The sequence below is a fragment of the Aspergillus tubingensis genome (genome assembly GCF_013340325.1).
Source record: "Aspergillus tubingensis WU-2223L DNA, scaffold_11, whole genome shotgun sequence".
Taxonomy (NCBI): domain Eukaryota; kingdom Fungi; phylum Ascomycota; class Eurotiomycetes; order Eurotiales; family Aspergillaceae; genus Aspergillus; species Aspergillus tubingensis.
Window position 1 is genome coordinate 281043 of NW_023336285.1, and position 17070 is coordinate 298112.

Sequence of the window (17070 nt, forward strand, 5' to 3'; positions counted from 1 at the left end):
TTAAGGATCGTAAACCAGTCATTAGAGTGATCAGACGGGCACTTCGGCCTGGTTCTTCGGCTGGATGTATTCGACACGACTGCGTGCCAGGTTCCGAGTGACGATACCAACTCCCACATAGATGAGCATGACGAGATACTCGGGAATGGTACCGAAGATGACGCGCACGGCCAGACTGCCACCCTCGAGATTGGAACTGGTGAATGCGGTTACAATGGCATAGACGATGCGAACACCGATCAAGGGCATGGCAACAGTGATAGCGGAGAGAAGCTGTTTCTGTTAGTAAGTTGATTTCCAAATATGAAGGAAAGATACTAACCTGTCTCTCCTCTCCCAGTCGACGGCTATGGGCATTAGCCCCGTACGAGAACCAGATCAGAACGGCCACCATAGTCCATCCCGTCGCAAAGACAACCATCCCCACACGAAGAAGTGTCTCGTTTCCACTGCTTGCTGCAGCAAGACCAATTCCGCCTGCGACAACAATGTGTGTGATGAGGAATCCCCAGAGGTTTAGGAAAGGAGGGAGAAAGCGGTGGATGGAGTGGTTTCTGTAAGGTGGTTAGTTGTGAACTAGGCTTCCTAAGCAAGATACATACGCTTCACGGAGCAGACCCATAGCAGCCATAAGAAGAGGGGATAGACCGATTCCGTTGAGGATCGCAGCTGTTGTGTTGACTTTGTCGTGATGGATAGCGTTGAGGGACATTGCACTGCCGGCTATACGCAGACCACACATGGCGAGAACATAAGCCCAGCCAACGAGGCCATGTTTACCGTGCACGACAAGGCAGTAGATTGTTGGGAGAGAGAGGAGAGCATAGACGGCCAAGTTGGCTGCATCGAGGTGTTCAGTTGCGGACATTGTGTCTGAAGTGGTATGTAGCAGGTAAACCGGTGGTGGGAGTGTACAGTAGTTGATAAAGCAAGTGAATTAAAGATGGATATAAAATTGTATTGCTATTTCCCAAGCAAAGGGCCCTACCATCCTTTATAACTACAATATTCCTACTAGTATATCTCATGTGACATAGCCCTATGTCAATTAAGCAGCGAAACCGAAACCGAGGAGGCGCGGCAGGACAGCCACGTTCTAGTGGATCCAGCGATCATCGCTGCTGGGGCCAAAACGATATCCACCACACATATCGCTTAGATCACTAGCAGGTCGATGGCGTCCTGGAGAATGAGAAAACTCTTCTTTTCGTTGTCGCTGGGTTGGGTAGCTGGCTGATCAACAAGTGATGGGCAGGCTAAGCAGTCTTTCACTGCTAGACCAGTTTGTAAAATGTCGCGAATGACTGAAATAGCAACATTGCTCACACGCCGTTGTTTTGTTGAAGGGGCGAAGCGCGCACAGCATATAGATGGTGAGGTGGATCCAATCCAGACGGATAAGTGTTTGCAAAAGAAGGTCAATTGATGTTGATGAATTGTTTGACGGTCGCAACCCTTTCCCGAGTAGATGCCTTATTGCCTTACAGCCTTCATGTCTTCATGCCTTGATGCCTTGATCATGTTGTGGCCTTGTAGCCTTATGGCCTTACAGCCTTGACTCCCCGCACGTGGCGGCCCCAGCCGCAGGTTCCTTGGCGGCTTCGTTCTTCCCCGCACATTCTGGTTGTTTCCCACCGGCAAACACAATCACTTTCTCTCCACTACCCCGGATTCTATTCAATACAGCCCAGGAATCTCATATATTGATCTCCTCGCTTCTGACGTATCCTTCAGCCACCGCTCTAATTGCTACATGCAGAAAGCCTCTAGGAGGTCGACTCGGTCGCGAATATCCAAGGCTTGCGACCGTTGTCGTCGACAGAAGCTCAAGGTAGGCTCCCACCATTGGACATGAGCAGCTGTGAGCGATTCTTATCTTTTCTAGTGTGACTCAGTTCGTCCGTGTGTACTATGCACTCGTGCTGGTCACAAATGCGAGACAACCACAGCCACAGCATCACGTCGTCGTGTTTCTGAATATCAGGCACCGGCCACCCCAGCGGCATCCGCCGGATCTGATACACCTCAGGTCTTACCGAGAAGAGCGTCCGAGGACCACCAACCATATGCCACTGGTACTTCGGCGATTGGTTTCGCCAGGCAGGTTTATAACGAGGAGGAGACAGGCCGGACCTTGACTGAAGCTGCTGTGCCGGGTGATGTTGGCATGGTGGGTGCTGATAACTCACTATGGGGCCTGAAAGAGACACCCATGCCCCCAACGACTGTCATGCTTGCATTGATCAACGCCTACTTTGACCGAATGCAGTGGTTTATTTTGGTACTCCACGAGCCGTCATTTAGAGAAATGGCCCAGCCAATTATCTCTCAGAATCAATGGCAACGCCGGGATCTTGGTGCAGTCATGACGGTGCTTGCTGTCGCTGTTATCAGCTTACAATCAGTCCTCCCCGACGCAGATTGGCCTGGTCATATCCTTCTATCCAGGCATTCAATTGATGCCCAGGATTTGCTGAACAAATTTCTGACAGAGATTCGTTCCCGTGTGCTTGACATCTTGGAGGACCGCCGTATGGAAGGGGTGCAAGTCTGTCTTCTACTCTGTTGTTATTACATGTTCCACAGCTCTCCAAATATGGCCTGGACCACGTGTGGCATGGCTTTCAGAGCCGCATATGCCCTCAATCTTCAAGAAACAAGCACATCGTCGCAACCTTCTGTCGCTAACGAGACACGCTCTCGTTGTTGGAACCAGATCATCGTTTCGGATACATTTTGCTCCATTCTCTATGGGCGCCCTGCGTCTCTGCCTTCGGCCAGTGTTCGTCATCTACAGCTCGTCGACGACCTGGTATTTGACCACTCACTGCTAAGTAATCTATCGGTGGACAATAGCGACGGAATATCGTCGCGCGCCCCATTTCACGTCTTAAAGACAGATGTGTATGCGATTGCTCGCGAAATTCTTATCCGCTTCCGTCGGCTTGACCTGACATCTGGAATAGAGGAACAGAACTTGGAAGCTATCATTTGTATTACCGAGGAGTCGAATGCTCTACTCACTGACTGGTGGAAAGCCGTCCCGAAAATATTTGACTTTGACTATTGGAAAGCAGATGGTCGCTGGGAAACCGTTGAAGGGCAGCTGCAAACGCTTCCGCCTCAAGCAAGGCAGCAGGTGGAGACAATCTATCTACAGGCTGCTGTTCTTCAGTTGACGTATGATGGCATGGTCATACAAGCAAATAGACCGCTGTTGGAGCGAAGAATCAACAGGCTAACATCCTCGCGGGCAATCATGGATGCGATGCACAGGGCACTAGACCGAGCTACAGCTGCTGCCCTTCGCATATCTCGTGTGCCAGTTCACACGTTAAAGAATCACTTCGCTATAGCAGTTGTATCCATGACAAAATTTACTGCTGGTGTGATACTCTGCATACCTCCAACTGTGAAGCCTTTAACGGCCACCGCTCACGAGGCAAAGGATGGGGTGGTAAGAATAATTCGCGCTAGTCGAAGTCTCAAGAGCCACGATCGAATAGCAAGGCAAACTGAACAGCTTCTGACAGAGCTGCTGAAAGTTACCACTCAGCGCGAGATAACACATGCCTTGGCCGATAATATCGAAACAAATTGCCCTTCAGACACGCGATTAACCGGTTCTGGGGTTGACGGCCCCTCAAATGACTCCTTGAGTGCAGGGCGCTCCAGGACAATTCACGGACCCGCAGCGCAGGCCGCTGTAGATCCTGTCCAAGGTCCCTGGGACACAGACTATAATGCCCCCACCGCCGTAATGGGACCATATGATTTCCTCCCTGCGCAGGCCTTTCAACAGCTGGACGATACATTTGGTGCATTTGGAGAATGTAATGACCCTTGATCCCCCAAGACACAATTCGGATTTTGACTGACCTCGTGCATAGCCATGTTTAACTTGGTCCCTGATGATCAAAACAGTACGTGGAACTGGGGCCGAACATTTCCCTAGCCAAAAGAGCGGGAGGGAGTCAACGTGATCAGTACAGCCTTGTAGGCTCGCTGAAATTTCCTGGGGCCAAGCTAAAGCCCAAGAGAGGATGGTGGAAGGGCAGACATCGCGATGATTAGTATGCTCATATGTAGTCACGCAAAATGGCTTATGGCCACAGTAGCAACAACGGCCGCGGAGTTCAATGGTATGTGGCAAGCCGCCGGATAATTGGGGTCACGGGATCCATGGGTTGGTGGAGTTAGTTCCGGTGGCTATCTTTCCGGTGGAGATAACGGTGGTGACCGCCAAAACTCCTGAGCCCGGAACACTCGGACTCCGCATCGTCCAGTTTTGTGTTTCACAACAGCCATTCGACTACTTAGAAGACGCGGGACACAATCTCGCTCGGTCAATTTGCTAATAATATTTTCTTGAAGCTAAATGGATCTCAAATATATACATTGCCACTGTTTGGTGTGTACAGCACTGCGCCTTGGTTTAACGATGATGATCTTCGAAACCCCCAAAAAGCTGGAGCGGGGGAAGGTCGAGAAGCTCAGTCTAGACTAGATAGGCTACGCATTTGGCAGGCCGATCGTCCGGCACACCACTGGATTGACAAATCATTTGTGACCCTTGATGTTCCGCGGCGTTGAAGCTGGTGAGAATGTGGATCCTGGTGGGGAAGACCAAATTGCCGCCGGAAAAGATGAGCTTCCTGCACATGTCCGGTGGCTCAATCTTGGGCCAGGTCAGGAACTTGGACATGAAAGGGATGCGATTGTTATTCCATATTTACTTCTTGCACCCGCCGACGGCCTGTCTGGACCGCAAATTCTTGGTCAAGTTTCAGTGGAGCAATTCAGGAATTAATATCCGACATGGAGAGTTGCCCTCGACCTCAGGTCTGTAGTCGTGTGACACAGCGGCCTCTACTCGCTTGCCTTGCATGTCGGAGCTCGAAGGTACGATGCGAACTAACACGAGGAGCGACTGTGTGTCGCAGATGCAACTTGAGAAACTTGAAGTGTGTCTACACGAAATCACGAAGGTATTTCCTGTCTAGCTTTCCGTGCGTATTGGTAGCCACGAGTCATTCGCTGCTCTTTGTATACAATGGAATTATGTTGGCGCTAGAGAAAGGCTTCTGACAATTGTATGTTATAGGGCACTCAGAAAGTCTTCAACTAGTCCAAACACGGCGTCCTCCCCTGACACTAATGCCTCGTCTTCGCCATGCTCGGACTCTAGTGGGACCCATGCTGGTATTTCCATTCCCCACACAGGGAGTCCCGGCAGTGTGGATGATTGGGAGAGCAATGGTCTCTTCGACGGTGGTAGGTAACAAGTTATGCTGTCTGCCGCACTTACTCACCTGTCTTTATAGAATCTCTTTCCCAATTATTGGTTTCAGGGACCAAAGCTATATCAGGCCAACCACACATCGCCATCAAGCCTGATGTTCTGTCTACCTATCCTCTTGACAATCTTCTCTCAGACGTTGAGGGACTTCTCGAGCAGCCAGTCTCTTATTTGGCTCCAAGCAAGGGAAATGTCACAGGACCGGACCGGAAATTTCGAACTCGACTCCCAGTGGTCTCACCTGAGGACAGTGAGTATTTGCTAAGGAAAGGAGCTCTGCAGCTCTTGCCACCAGCCTTGCGTAACGAGCTATTGGCGGCGTATGTCAAATATGTTCATCCGCTCTTACCAATTATTGATCTCGGGGATTTTCTCTCAAAAGTCATAGTTGGAGATGACACTCAGTTCAAATCACCACTGTTATACCAAGCTGTCATGTTTGCCGGCAGTATTTTCGCCCGGCGAGACACTGACGAAATGGAACAGCTAACGGGAGCTTTATTTGAACGTACAAAGGTCAGTACTGATCACAACACATCATATTTCATATTTACTGAGCGACTAGCAGGTTTTATACGAGTTTGAATCCGAACCATGTGCCTACACCCAAATCCAAGCTCTCGTACTGATGACTCTCTGGCATGGAGATATGTCACGCCATAAAGGGCCATCCTACTGGCTTGATGTCGCCTTCTCCACTGCGGAACGAATTGGCCTGCTCCATGATGAAGATTGGCCATGCGATAGCCGTTCCTTCAGATCCACTATGTGGTGCTGCCTCTACGTCCGTGATCGAACAATCTCGCTTGGGTCTCGTCGGCCCCCACGGATACCAGTCAGCATATATCCAGACTCGATCCTTCATCTTATGAGCGATGCATCTCAGGAATACGATGAAATCATTCATGAGAGCCTAGGGAGCGCTTCTCCTATGCTTACCAGCACTAACCAGGAACAATCTGCCATGCTCTTCAAGGAATTAGTCAAACTCTCCTACTGTGTTGGAGCAATATTAGACTACCTATACGAAGGGGCCTGGGTTCCAATCCCAGCACGTCGCAGCAGCTTCTATTCACTCGCCCCTAAATGTAGCATTTCGCCATCCATCAGACCCAGTTGTGAGAAGCTTCTCTATTCCTGGATTCAATTCCTTCCACTCAACGCAATTTACCATCCACCGCACATTCCCGCCGATTCGGATGGAAATTCGACCGAAGCAGTGTTTCTCGTGCACAAAGCTTTTCTCTACCTGCTATATCTAGCCGCCATGGCTGTGATATACCGCACAGGAACGCATGGCCAGCAAACCAGCACTGCGCTCCCGAACATGGAAGGTCTAAGGGCATCCACGTCGCAAATCAAAAAGGTACTCGGGGAGTTGCAGGATTTTGGACTACTTCCGTTCCTTCCCGGAGCATCAGTCACAATACTGATGTTCGCTGTTGAGGCTAGTCTGTTGGATCTTCAGGGCTCAGATACCATGGTCCGAAGGCAGGCTATGACAAATCTATATGCTTGTGAGGAGGCTGCGTTACACTTGATGCAGGCTTATCCTACGGCTGAGATGGCAGTATTGAAGACTAGGACAGCGCGCGCAAACCTTCTTGGATTGATTGAGGCTTAAGGAGCGATTACAAACGCCGACAGTTCACCGAAGACGTGAAATTTTGCTTGATGAGTTAATGGATTATGAGCGCCGGGCAATTCTTTGGATAGCACCCATTTAATGGACTTTTAGCAGGAGCATAAAATATACTTGTAATTTGACCAAAGCCCGGGAGCAAGAAGGAAAGTCACGAGGTGGTGGATTTACTTCGCTTAGGATTTTGTAGACGAGATTTCCATGCATCACTTACTACCACCGTCGTCATCGAGGACCACCGTGTCTTGTTAATGTGTCGGATCCCTTAAGTCCGTGGAGATAAGTCACGTGCACCGAGCTTGTCCCAAGCGGGGGATCCTGCTTCCATCGCCATGGACTTAACCAACTCCAAGCCATTCCATCTTCTTATACCTCAGTCACTATGGAATCCAATGGCGTCACAAAGCCCACTTGGGTCTCCAAACCAACGCACCAACCAAAACGGCGCCACCGGATCCCATTGTCATGTGATCCCTGCCGCGCTAGGAAGTGTGTAGACCACCATATGGACTACGTGCAAGATAAGTGCTGACAGTTCCAGGTTGAAATGCAATCGCGAAAAGCCTTGTCAGAACTGTATCACTCGCAATGAGCAGCCGTCCTGCAGATTCAGGGGATCCAACAATGGCGCACCCCCTATACGTCGGGATGGTGGGGATGAAATGAAGAATAGGATCGACCATTTGGAGGGTTTGGTCAAGCGACTGATTGCTGAGCGACAGAATGGACTGTCTGAAAATGCGCCTCATACACCGGAGAGCTCTACACCTGACGATAATAAGGTTTTGCAAGGTGCGCATTCGCATGCTTCGGAGGTTGCCTGTGCTGGGACGACGATGATTGATGGCACTCGCTCTGTGTATCGAGGGGGTGATGAGTGGTATGACGTTTTGGAGGAGGTGAGTCTTCTAATCTGCCTGTGGATCTTTGCTATAGACTATTTGCTTCCCCCACACTGGTCCATTCACTGTATGATCTTTGCTACACCACGTCTCCCTTTTATCATGTTAGCGAACAGCAGCCGCTTCTTCGACGTCGTGACAAGTGTCTTTCCAGAGTAAGGCCCCGCCAGCTAATAGTTCACAGATAAACGCACTCAAGCAAACATGGACCGAAAGTCAGGATGAACCGGCTTATGAGGTCGTCCGGTCTGCTCCCTCGCATATTGCCGATGGCTCGAGCTTGCTTTTTGGCCAGGTCAAGCCATTGGAGCGGATAGAGATCATTTCGACATTACCGCCAAAGCATCAGGTCGATAAGCTCATAGCTCTATTCTTTGACACAGAGAAATTCCAAATATCTGTTCCCCGTGAGTGACCTCGTCCAATGAATATCAAAAAGCTGACTTACCATTGTAAAGCCATCCTACACAAACCAACCTTCATGCGCGAGGTATCAATCTCTTTACTGCCATTATAACCACCTACTAACCACACATCAGTATAACGAGCATTGGAAAGACCCGTCCCGCACAAACTTCATATGGCTGGGCCTCCTCTTCTCAATCCTTGGCCTCACAATGCTCTCCTTTCATCAATTTGGAGAACCGCCAGAGTATGAAGGCATCTCAGAGTCTCTATTTCAACTTTATCGCATCCGTACAGCACAGTGTTTGCTTAATGGCGACATTGCTAAATGTCTTCCTTACACTATTGAGACCTTGCGGTTCAACGCAACAGCTGAGCTCAACAGAAAAGACGATAACCGTCGCGGCCTATGGATCATGACAGGAGTCATTGTACGAGCTGCAATAAACATGGGTTATCATCGTGACCCTTCTCACTCCCCATCTATCTCGCCGTTTCAGGCAGAATATCGACGTCGTGTCTGGATGTCGGTGATTATCATGGACGATATGGCCTCATTCCTTGGTGGCTTTCCTCGAACGAGCTCAACACTATTTTCGGATACAATGGAGCCACGAAACATCCACGACTGGGAGTTAACTGAAGAAACTACGTACCTCCCGCCATCCAGGCCCCTGGAAGAGCCTACCGCAACGACCTACATAATAGCAAAGACCCGCCTCTTCCGTGCCATCGGACGCATTGCAGATTTCAATAACACCCCAACGCTTGTCACCTACGACACTGTTCGCGAAATTGACCAGGCGCTGTATGATGCATATGAGCACTTTCCTTCACACCTAAAGGTCCACATGGAGGGAAATATTATCCCATTAGGGAACGCAGCAGAGGTTTCCAGATTTAGCCTCTGCTCAATGTATCACAGAGCCATGTGCACCCTTCACAGAAAGTTCATGGCTAAAGGGCGACTAGATAACCGATTCAAGCTATCTCACGATCGATGCTTATCCTCCGCGATGACTTTACTAGACTACCAAGTGGCACTAGAGCCGTCGTGGTACAAGTCTTCATTAACGAGACAAGTGTTGACTCTAGCTGCTATGATTCTCTTTCTGGAGTTGGAGCTCGCGCGGCGGTTTAATAGCCCAGATGCATCCAGGAGCATCGATATACTGCAGATATTAGAAAGGTCTTGCGATCTCTGGAGACGCGCGAAGGACTCCTACGAAGAAGCTGGGAGAGTGTACGATATTATTGTGCGGATGATCGCAAGCTTCCGGCCCGAATCTGCAACTACTTCAGCCCATGCCTTAGATCTTCAAGGATTCAGTTCTCTGATCACAGCCTTTGATGGCGTCGATCAATCGCTTGAGAAGGAGACCCTGGATATAGATATTGATTGGGTTCGTACTTCATGCTACTTAACTTGTCCTATACTGACTAGAACAGACTACGTGGGATGCCTTCATCCAGGATACCGAGTTGCAGGACGGGCCTATCTATTGATCAAAGGAGGCTATGTACCTAGGAGTCAAAATCTCATCATCAACGTGTACTCCTTCACAATATCTGAACATTTCATCATGAATTGAGAAGTGCCTTATTATTGCAAGGGCAAAAATGGCGGCACAACGCGCTATTATGACGTGCCACTGCAGCCCAACTGGTCATTGGCTGCATGCTTAGCGTGTAATATCATCTGAGACATAAGGCTGAACTATCGATGCACCACCGCAAGCGACACCTCATGTGGAGCTCAGTCCCCTTGTGGCTGCACGTGCATCAGTCCCCTTATCAGCATACCGCCACTTCCAGCTCCCTCCGGGTTCCAAAGTTTCTTTATTCGTGGCACTGACCGGAATCTCCACAATATTCGAGTTCCTGGTGGTGATTGAAGCGCAATGATCATGACTTTCTCTCAGGCCACCAACAGCGAATTGGGGTCAGTTGTACTATCGTTGGCTTTCCTCCTTGGGATAGCTCGGCGAGTCTGTGGCATTTACAACCTACCAAAGAAGCCAGATTCTGCTTCCCGAGGGTCCATATCGCAGGTAATCGCAGTCGCGCTCTGCATAATTCATTTGATGTCTGTGGCTGGGCCTGGGCCAGACGCACATCTCCACAATGGTCTAGCCGCTTTGGACAATTGCCTCTCGGTTGCTGTAGTAGCAGGTATTCTTGTTATATCCATCCTTGAACATGGTCGAGGAGTTCAATCGCCGCACCTCGTACCTGCGTACCTTGCTGTTACATTAGCACAAGATATGCATAAGATGAGGGGCATGGTATGTGAAACAGTCCTTGACTGTGGGACAACCAAGTTGAGATTATGCTTGGAAGCACTATGGCTTCTCTCCTATATCGGTTCCTGGGGATGGGAAGGATATCTGAATTCACAGGTGTCAACCTCAGAGGATGCGGCTGGGCTTTTTAGTCTTGTCTCCCTCTATTGGATGAGTACTATGCTGAGGGAAGGCTATATCTCGACGCTTTCTTCTGCACGATTGCCTGCGATCCATTGCATGCTGTCATCAAGAATTCTCCGCACGAGAGCAATTAAAGCGTGGAGTTCAAGAAGTGAGAGCATTCATCCAAATTTCACTATTATACTAATGTCTATTAGCTAAGTCCCCCACATGGGCTCTTCCTCTTAATTTGGCACGTTGCCTTAAATCTGCTTTCTTGTTGCCCGTGATTCCTCGGCTCTTCGTCATCGTGTTACGTTACGCTCAACCCTTAGTGATGGACGCCCTTATCCGCTTCGTGAATGATACGGCTACTGACACAGCTCGTGGCATTTGGCTTATCTCATCTGCCGCAATTACGTACATAGGAATGGCGGTCTCTGCGGCAATATATCAACGTTACATCGATCGACTGCGAATCATGGCTAGGGGCGCCTTGATTAGCTTGGTACACGATCAAACGATGAGACTCCCCGGCAAAGAGGCCGAATCAGAGGCTGTGACCCTAATCAATTCCGATGTTGACAGTGTTGAGTCAGTGGGAGAGATTCTTCATGACACGTGGGCCTACCTCTTGGAGGTAATTATTGGCATAACGTTGCTGGCTGCCCGGCTCCAATGGTTTGCTTTCCTTCCACTGGTTATCATACTCGGTATACTACTTGTTGATCCTCGAATATCTATGCTCATCGTACTAATGCACTACAGCGTGTTCGCGGATGAGTGCATACGTTGCTAAGCACCTTGAGCCCCGACAGAAGGAGTGGAATACCGCAACTCAAGCACGCATTGCCACAACCACGAGTGTGCTTAGTGGCATCAAGAGCCTAAAGATGATGGGTATTGAAGATGCAATGCAATCCCTTATTTCACAATTGCGCGAGAAGGAGTTACGCCTGTCAGAACGTTTAAGGCGGATTCTCGTCGCGTATAATGCCAGCGGTATGTGATAAATCCATATCAACAGCTGCAAGCTAACGTAACAAAGCAAATCTACTTGGTATATTTGCGCCGGTACTGACTCTGATCTTCTATGCGCTGTCATCTGGAACCGGAGAACTGCACGCCAGCGATATATTCACGTCAATCGCTCTTCTCTCCATGGTCACACATCCGGCCAACATGGTCATGACATTAGTCCCGCGTGCTGTTGGTATGATGGCAAACTTCACACGCATTGAGGCATACATCAGTAGATCAGCCGTTGTGGATCCCCGGCAGATTGCTGGTAAAGAAACGAGTCAACACTTGGTAGCACTGGATCATGTCTCCATTGGGAATTCAAGAACGGATGCGCCAATACTCCAAAATGTAAGCTTCAGCCTTTCTAAAGGGCAGCTAATCGTATGTACCGGAGCTGTCGGTATTGGAAAAACAACGCTAGTCATGGCCCTGCTTGGAGAATTACCCTCAACCGGGTCAATTAGTCTTACATCGAAGAAGATCGCATACTGTGCCCAGGCTCCTTGGCTACCAAGCGTTACTATCCGGGATGCGATAATTGGTGACTCTGACTTTGACCAAGAGTGGTACAAGCTGGTTCTGGACGCATGCTGCTTGAGCCCTGACTTAGAGAGCCTTCGCAACGGTGACTCGACGTTTATTGAGAATAATGGGATGAACCTATCCGGTGGACAGCGTCAGCGCGTAGTATGTTAATTATTATTGTGGGTTGTTCCTGTCAAGTCGCTAATTGACGCAGGCTCTTGCACGTGCGGTATACTCACGATATGATCTGGTAATCCTCGATGACCCGCTCAGTGCCTTGGACGAAAATGTCGCAGAGCAGATTTCTGATAGACTACTGGGCCCCAGGGGGCTATTCAAGAATATGAACGCAGGTGTTCTGCTCATGAGCAACACCAGTAAGTCTACTTTTTTCTAAAGCCAGTCAGATTTTTCTAATCCGTCATAGCAAAGCTCTTCCCCATGGCAAATAAATTACTGGTTCTGCAAAGATCGGAGGCACGCCTCCAGGATCCTAGCACCGTTCAGCAGGGAAAAATTCCGGGTAGCCTTGTTCCCTCCGCTGCAAGCGATCAGACTACCCAGCCATCAGAGCTGTATTACAGAAAGGCTCCTGGTCAAAGCCAGCGAAACGATAATGCCACCGAAGACTTATCACGGAAGGCTGGCGATATTGCTCTCTATGGTAGATTCTTTTCTATCAAGTTGTACAATGCGTGCTAATTCATACACAGGGTACTACTTCAATGCTGTTGGTTACCGAAATGCCTTTCTGATGACAGTCTGCACCGCCACATATTCATTCTGCTTGACCTTCTCACAGTATGTTCTGAGATGGGCAACAGAGTCTTCGTCTGGGGAGCTTAATGGATATATGGGGCTCTATGCAGGGATTTCATTCATTGCGTGGGCAGCAACCAGTGGAACGATGTGGTTGGTTACCCTGTGTACTAACTTGGCTTCGCTAACATCGAACATATGGAAGGTTTACGCAGATGAAGGTTGCGATTCGCTCGGGTATAGTGTTACATTCCCAGCTGCTTGAGCGGGTACTCGGGTCAGCCTTCACCTCCCTTTTATCACACTACTTTGCTGATGCAGGGTACCTAAATCCAGAGCACCATTGTCCTATTTTGCAGAAACACAGATCGGCATCACTTTAAACAGGTTCTCCCAAGACATCGCGTTGGTGGACAAGCAACTACCCTCCGCTCTCGCCAATTTAAGCACCCGTAAGCTTTCAATCCACCCTCTCAGTCACATTGTCCTAACAAGGTCTGTTCCAGAAATCTTCAAGCTACTAATGCAGGTAGCCTTAATTGTGTATGTACAGCCGGTGATGCTTGCTATGATACCACCATGTTACATACTGGTCTACCTCATTCAAAAGGTCTACCTTCGGACCTCCCGTCAGTTGCGCTTTCTGGACCTAGAGTCAAGGTCGCGCCTGAACACCAATTTCCTAGATACAGTATGCTCAATATGCTCTTGTCGTTCGCCATACATCTCCATAATAAGTCATGTCTAATATATCCCAGACCAGTGGTGTAACCACGATCCGTGCTTTCGGTTGGCAGGACAAATTCGCCACCGAAAATATCCAGGCACTGGACATGTCACAAAAGCCATACTACCTGCTTCTCTGCTTGCAGTGCTGGCTTAAAATTGTGCTGGACTGTATAATGACAATCATTGCCATAGGTCTGATAACACTTACGGTCATGTACCGGAACTCCACGGGGGCTGATGTCGGAATGGCCTTAAATTTAATGATTGGGGCCAACACCACGCTATTACGGTTAGTCCAAAACTGGACATCCTTGGAGACCTCGCTTGGCGCTGTTGCTCGACTGAAAGATGTGCAGGAATGTGTACCGAGCGAAGATGCTGCTAAAGGTGCTCTAGAGCCAGGTCCAAAGTGGCCATCAGCAGGAGACCTACGTACCGAGAATATCACGGTGTCATACTCCCAGGAGTCAGAGCCCGGTCTGCGCAATGTATCATTTCGAGTCAATCCGGGACAGAAACTCATTGTCATGGGTCGGACAGGAAGGTATGATCAGTCATTCCAAATATTTCATGCACCAGCTCACTTGTTGGCTATAGCGGTAAGAGCACACTTATGCTCTCCTTACTCCAGCTTCTCGAGACCAAACACGGATTCATTTCCATCGACGACATCAACATCGCACACGTGCCTCTACAGATCCTTCGACAACGCGGCATCATCGCCGTACCACAGGATGGCTTCAACATCCCCACCGCGAGCATCCGCTTCAATCTGGACCCGTATAATAAATGCACAAGTGATGAAATTGTACAAGCACTGAGGAGAATTCGACTTTGGAATAAGATTGCTGCCGCCTCCACAGGTGTTGACGCTGTACTGGATCTTCCCATGTCGACCATACTTCCCTTATCTGCCGGTCAGATGCAGCTCTTCGCGCTTTGTCGGATGCTGCTCCGTGTGAGGGCGACTGCGTCGACGAAACCGATCATTATTTTCGATGAAGCTAGTTCGTCTCTGGATCGTGAGACCGAGGCTATTTTGGGAGATATTCTGCGTAAAGAACTTCAGTATCATACGGTTATTATGATTGCTCATCGAACTGAGGGGATCATGCATACTTTAAGGCCAGGTGTAGATGCCATTGCTACGATGAAGGATGGAAAGCTACGGGTATATGTTATTGGTACGTCTACAGATTGTGTTGGAGAGAGCTAGATAGTCTTTCTGCGTGTATAGTGATGGTTATAATCTGGTTGAGAATATACATTGTCCAAATACAACGAAACGTACACTGAATGAGAAGTGTGCTAAAGCAATACATGCATATGGTGCTTCAATTTATCCTTGTCGTTGACACTGCGCAGATATCTCGGATATGGATTCAGTAGAGAGTAACTCATGAATGAATCCCTTGTCCTCTTCTGGGTTATCCTTCTATTTGAGATTAGCTATAGATCTCAATGGCTAGCATATCCGCTTAATGTATCACTCACAACTCTCTCATGAAGCGGATATCTCAATAGCTTTACTCTTTCTAACTTGTTGCTCAAGGCAAATAGTTGGATCCAACTCTTCCCGTGTGTTTCGAGAAACACAAATGCCTTCGTGTTTCGGGACATGGGCTCCTCTCCGAGATAGTAATGTTCTACCCATTGGGTGCACGCATACTCCAGCTCTTGGGGAATATTATGCGTTTTCGGCTCTCCCCCGTGCTGAACAAGATTCCGTAGGTTGCTACCATCTTGCCCACATGCTTCATTCAGGAGGTCAAGGCAAGCATCCGCTAGCATACAATGGCTCTGTTTTCGTGTTAATTGAAGGTCTGGGTGCCCCAGTTGACCCAGGTACCCGGCAAAGGATATATGGAGGAAGTTGATAGGTTTGTCACCATCCTCTGGAACATCCACAATAGAATGCAAGTCCTCTAGCATGGAGTCAATGTCCACCCGTATCAGTTTTCCAGAGACACTTCTTGGCAGACTACCAAGAATATGTTTGGGAACCCACAATACTCGCGAAATAGAGTTCCAGTAGGTTGCTTTCTCTTTCTCACTCCATGATTCGTTGACTGAGCCATCTAAGACGCTGGTATAGATTTGATATAACTGTTCAGTTGGAGTTCCTTTTTCCCGGCTTTTTTGCTCTATGTCTCTCAGTCTCTGCCTGATAATCTGGTGGTTTCTAGCATCTCGGACATATTGACAAGCAGTGGCCGCCCAGAGGAAGAGACCCTGGGCAAGACGAACGAAATACGCCACGATTCCGTTCCATGCAGGCTCTGCTTCGAACGGGGCCAGGAGCTTGCCAATCTCGTGGTCCAAGAAGATGCTTATATCTGAGTCAACGACCCTTTGTTCAATATCCTGTAGTTTCAACCTTCTATGCTGAATTCTGGAAAGTTGTGACCGAATGGCGGATTCTGGTCGACTCGCCACAAAGACAAGCACCTTGTTTTCACACGCCTGAGTAATGCCAGATAGTAGACGAAGAATCAAGCGTTGATCTTCCTTATCCGGGCACAAATCCAAGCCATCAACCACAATAAGTATCGGATTCTTATCGTGCTTCTGGGTGAATGCCATAAGTGGCTCCTTCACAAGCCGTGTCCACTGTTCCGACAACCCGTGATAGGGTAAAAGAGGACATCGTTCCAACACATCCTGAATAGCATTTTTCATGCTTGTATCGAAGTTGGCCAGCTGACAAGCAACTGTTGATGCGAAGGAGTCCGCACTACTAGCGTCTCCATTTGTATCTGTAAAGAAAAAGCTCGCAGCCAGCCGCGACTGCTGATCATAATTTCGAGCCACTGTGCGAGCAACCGTCGTCTTTCCAGTGCCTACCATTCCACTAAGCCAGAATATACCCTCGTCATGGTTTGTCTCAATCCATTCTGCTATGTCCTTCAACAAATCCACACGGGTGCCTTCGGGGCAGAATGAGTCGTGCTCCCTTTCCCGGGAGTTGAAGCAAGCACTTTTTGCGAATTGCAAAGTCGAGAATATTTGGACATCTCCTGTCTGGCCTCAGCCCGCTGCTATGGTAGATGGACTGCAAATGTACTCACCGGTACCCATATAGACCTTTTCTCCCGATACACTGCCGAAGTTGTACTGCTTTCCGGTTCCAGCATAGAATTGGCCTGAAAGGGCCGGTCCGACAATTGCTTCCCCTCCCATATTGCCGAACGGTATGAGATGCTTGAAGGAAATGGTGAACACACCCAATGTCCGGGCGGAGATAATGAGACAGTTTTGTAAGCGCCAGGCTAGACATCTACCCCTCAGCAAGTGCATTTAGTCTGGCCAATAACCGCTCGATATCTAGCGCCTGGACGCTGATCCCGGATACCTGTTCTGCGAGCCTTTTCTGCTCAGTTA

General features: G+C 48.9%; 6 protein-coding genes across 6 annotated transcripts; 4 read left to right on the forward strand and 2 right to left on the reverse strand.

The window, feature by feature from the left end:
* Positions 1–30: 30 nt before the first annotated feature.
* On the reverse strand, positions 31–868 carry AtWU_09424 (transcription factor domain family protein; the record flags this gene model as incomplete). Its single annotated transcript, XM_035504530.1, has 3 exons — positions 31–273; positions 323–554; positions 603–868. 3 exons carry the CDS (start codon positions 866–868, stop codon positions 31–33), a joined length of 741 nt encoding a protein of 246 aa, XP_035360423.1.
* An 885-nt stretch (positions 869–1753) lies between these two features.
* On the forward strand, positions 1754–3955 carry AtWU_09425 (Zn(II)2Cys6 transcription factor; the record flags this gene model as incomplete). Its single annotated transcript, XM_035504531.1, has 3 exons — positions 1754–1831; positions 1886–3833; positions 3891–3955. 3 exons carry the CDS (start codon positions 1754–1756, stop codon positions 3953–3955), a joined length of 2091 nt encoding a protein of 696 aa, XP_035360424.1.
* A 621-nt stretch (positions 3956–4576) lies between these two features.
* AtWU_09426 (fungal specific transcription factor domain-containing protein) lies at positions 4577–6923 on the forward strand (the record flags this gene model as incomplete). Its single annotated transcript, XM_035504532.1, has 4 exons — positions 4577–4758; positions 5105–5274; positions 5325–5815; positions 5868–6923. The coding sequence occupies 4 exons, from the start codon at positions 4577–4579 to the stop codon at positions 6921–6923; spliced, it is 1899 nt and encodes a 632-aa protein (XP_035360425.1).
* Positions 6924–7323: 400 nt separating this feature from the next.
* On the forward strand, positions 7324–9754 carry AtWU_09427 (Zn(II)2Cys6 transcription factor; the record flags this gene model as incomplete). The annotated part of the gene is made up of 6 exons (XM_035504533.1): positions 7324–7430; positions 7483–7840; positions 8028–8250; positions 8302–8333; positions 8383–9651; positions 9698–9754. The coding sequence occupies 6 exons, from the start codon at positions 7324–7326 to the stop codon at positions 9752–9754; spliced, it is 2046 nt and encodes a 681-aa protein (XP_035360426.1).
* A 1236-nt stretch (positions 9755–10990) lies between these two features.
* Positions 10991–14905, forward strand: AtWU_09428 (ATP-binding cassette transporter; the record flags this gene model as incomplete). The annotated part of the gene is made up of 11 exons (XM_035504534.1): positions 10991–11366; positions 11422–11655; positions 11702–12363; positions 12416–12578; positions 12629–12865; positions 12915–13113; positions 13166–13237; positions 13297–13412; positions 13467–13651; positions 13719–14233; positions 14287–14905. 11 exons carry the CDS (start codon positions 10991–10993, stop codon positions 14903–14905), a joined length of 3378 nt encoding a protein of 1125 aa, XP_035360427.1.
* A 123-nt stretch (positions 14906–15028) lies between these two features.
* Positions 15029–16869, reverse strand: AtWU_09429 (WD-repeat protein; the record flags this gene model as incomplete). The annotated part of the gene is made up of 3 exons (XM_035504535.1): positions 15029–15124; positions 15184–16706; positions 16758–16869. 3 exons carry the CDS (start codon positions 16867–16869, stop codon positions 15029–15031), a joined length of 1731 nt encoding a protein of 576 aa, XP_035360428.1.
* Positions 16870–17070: the final 201 nt, after the last annotated feature.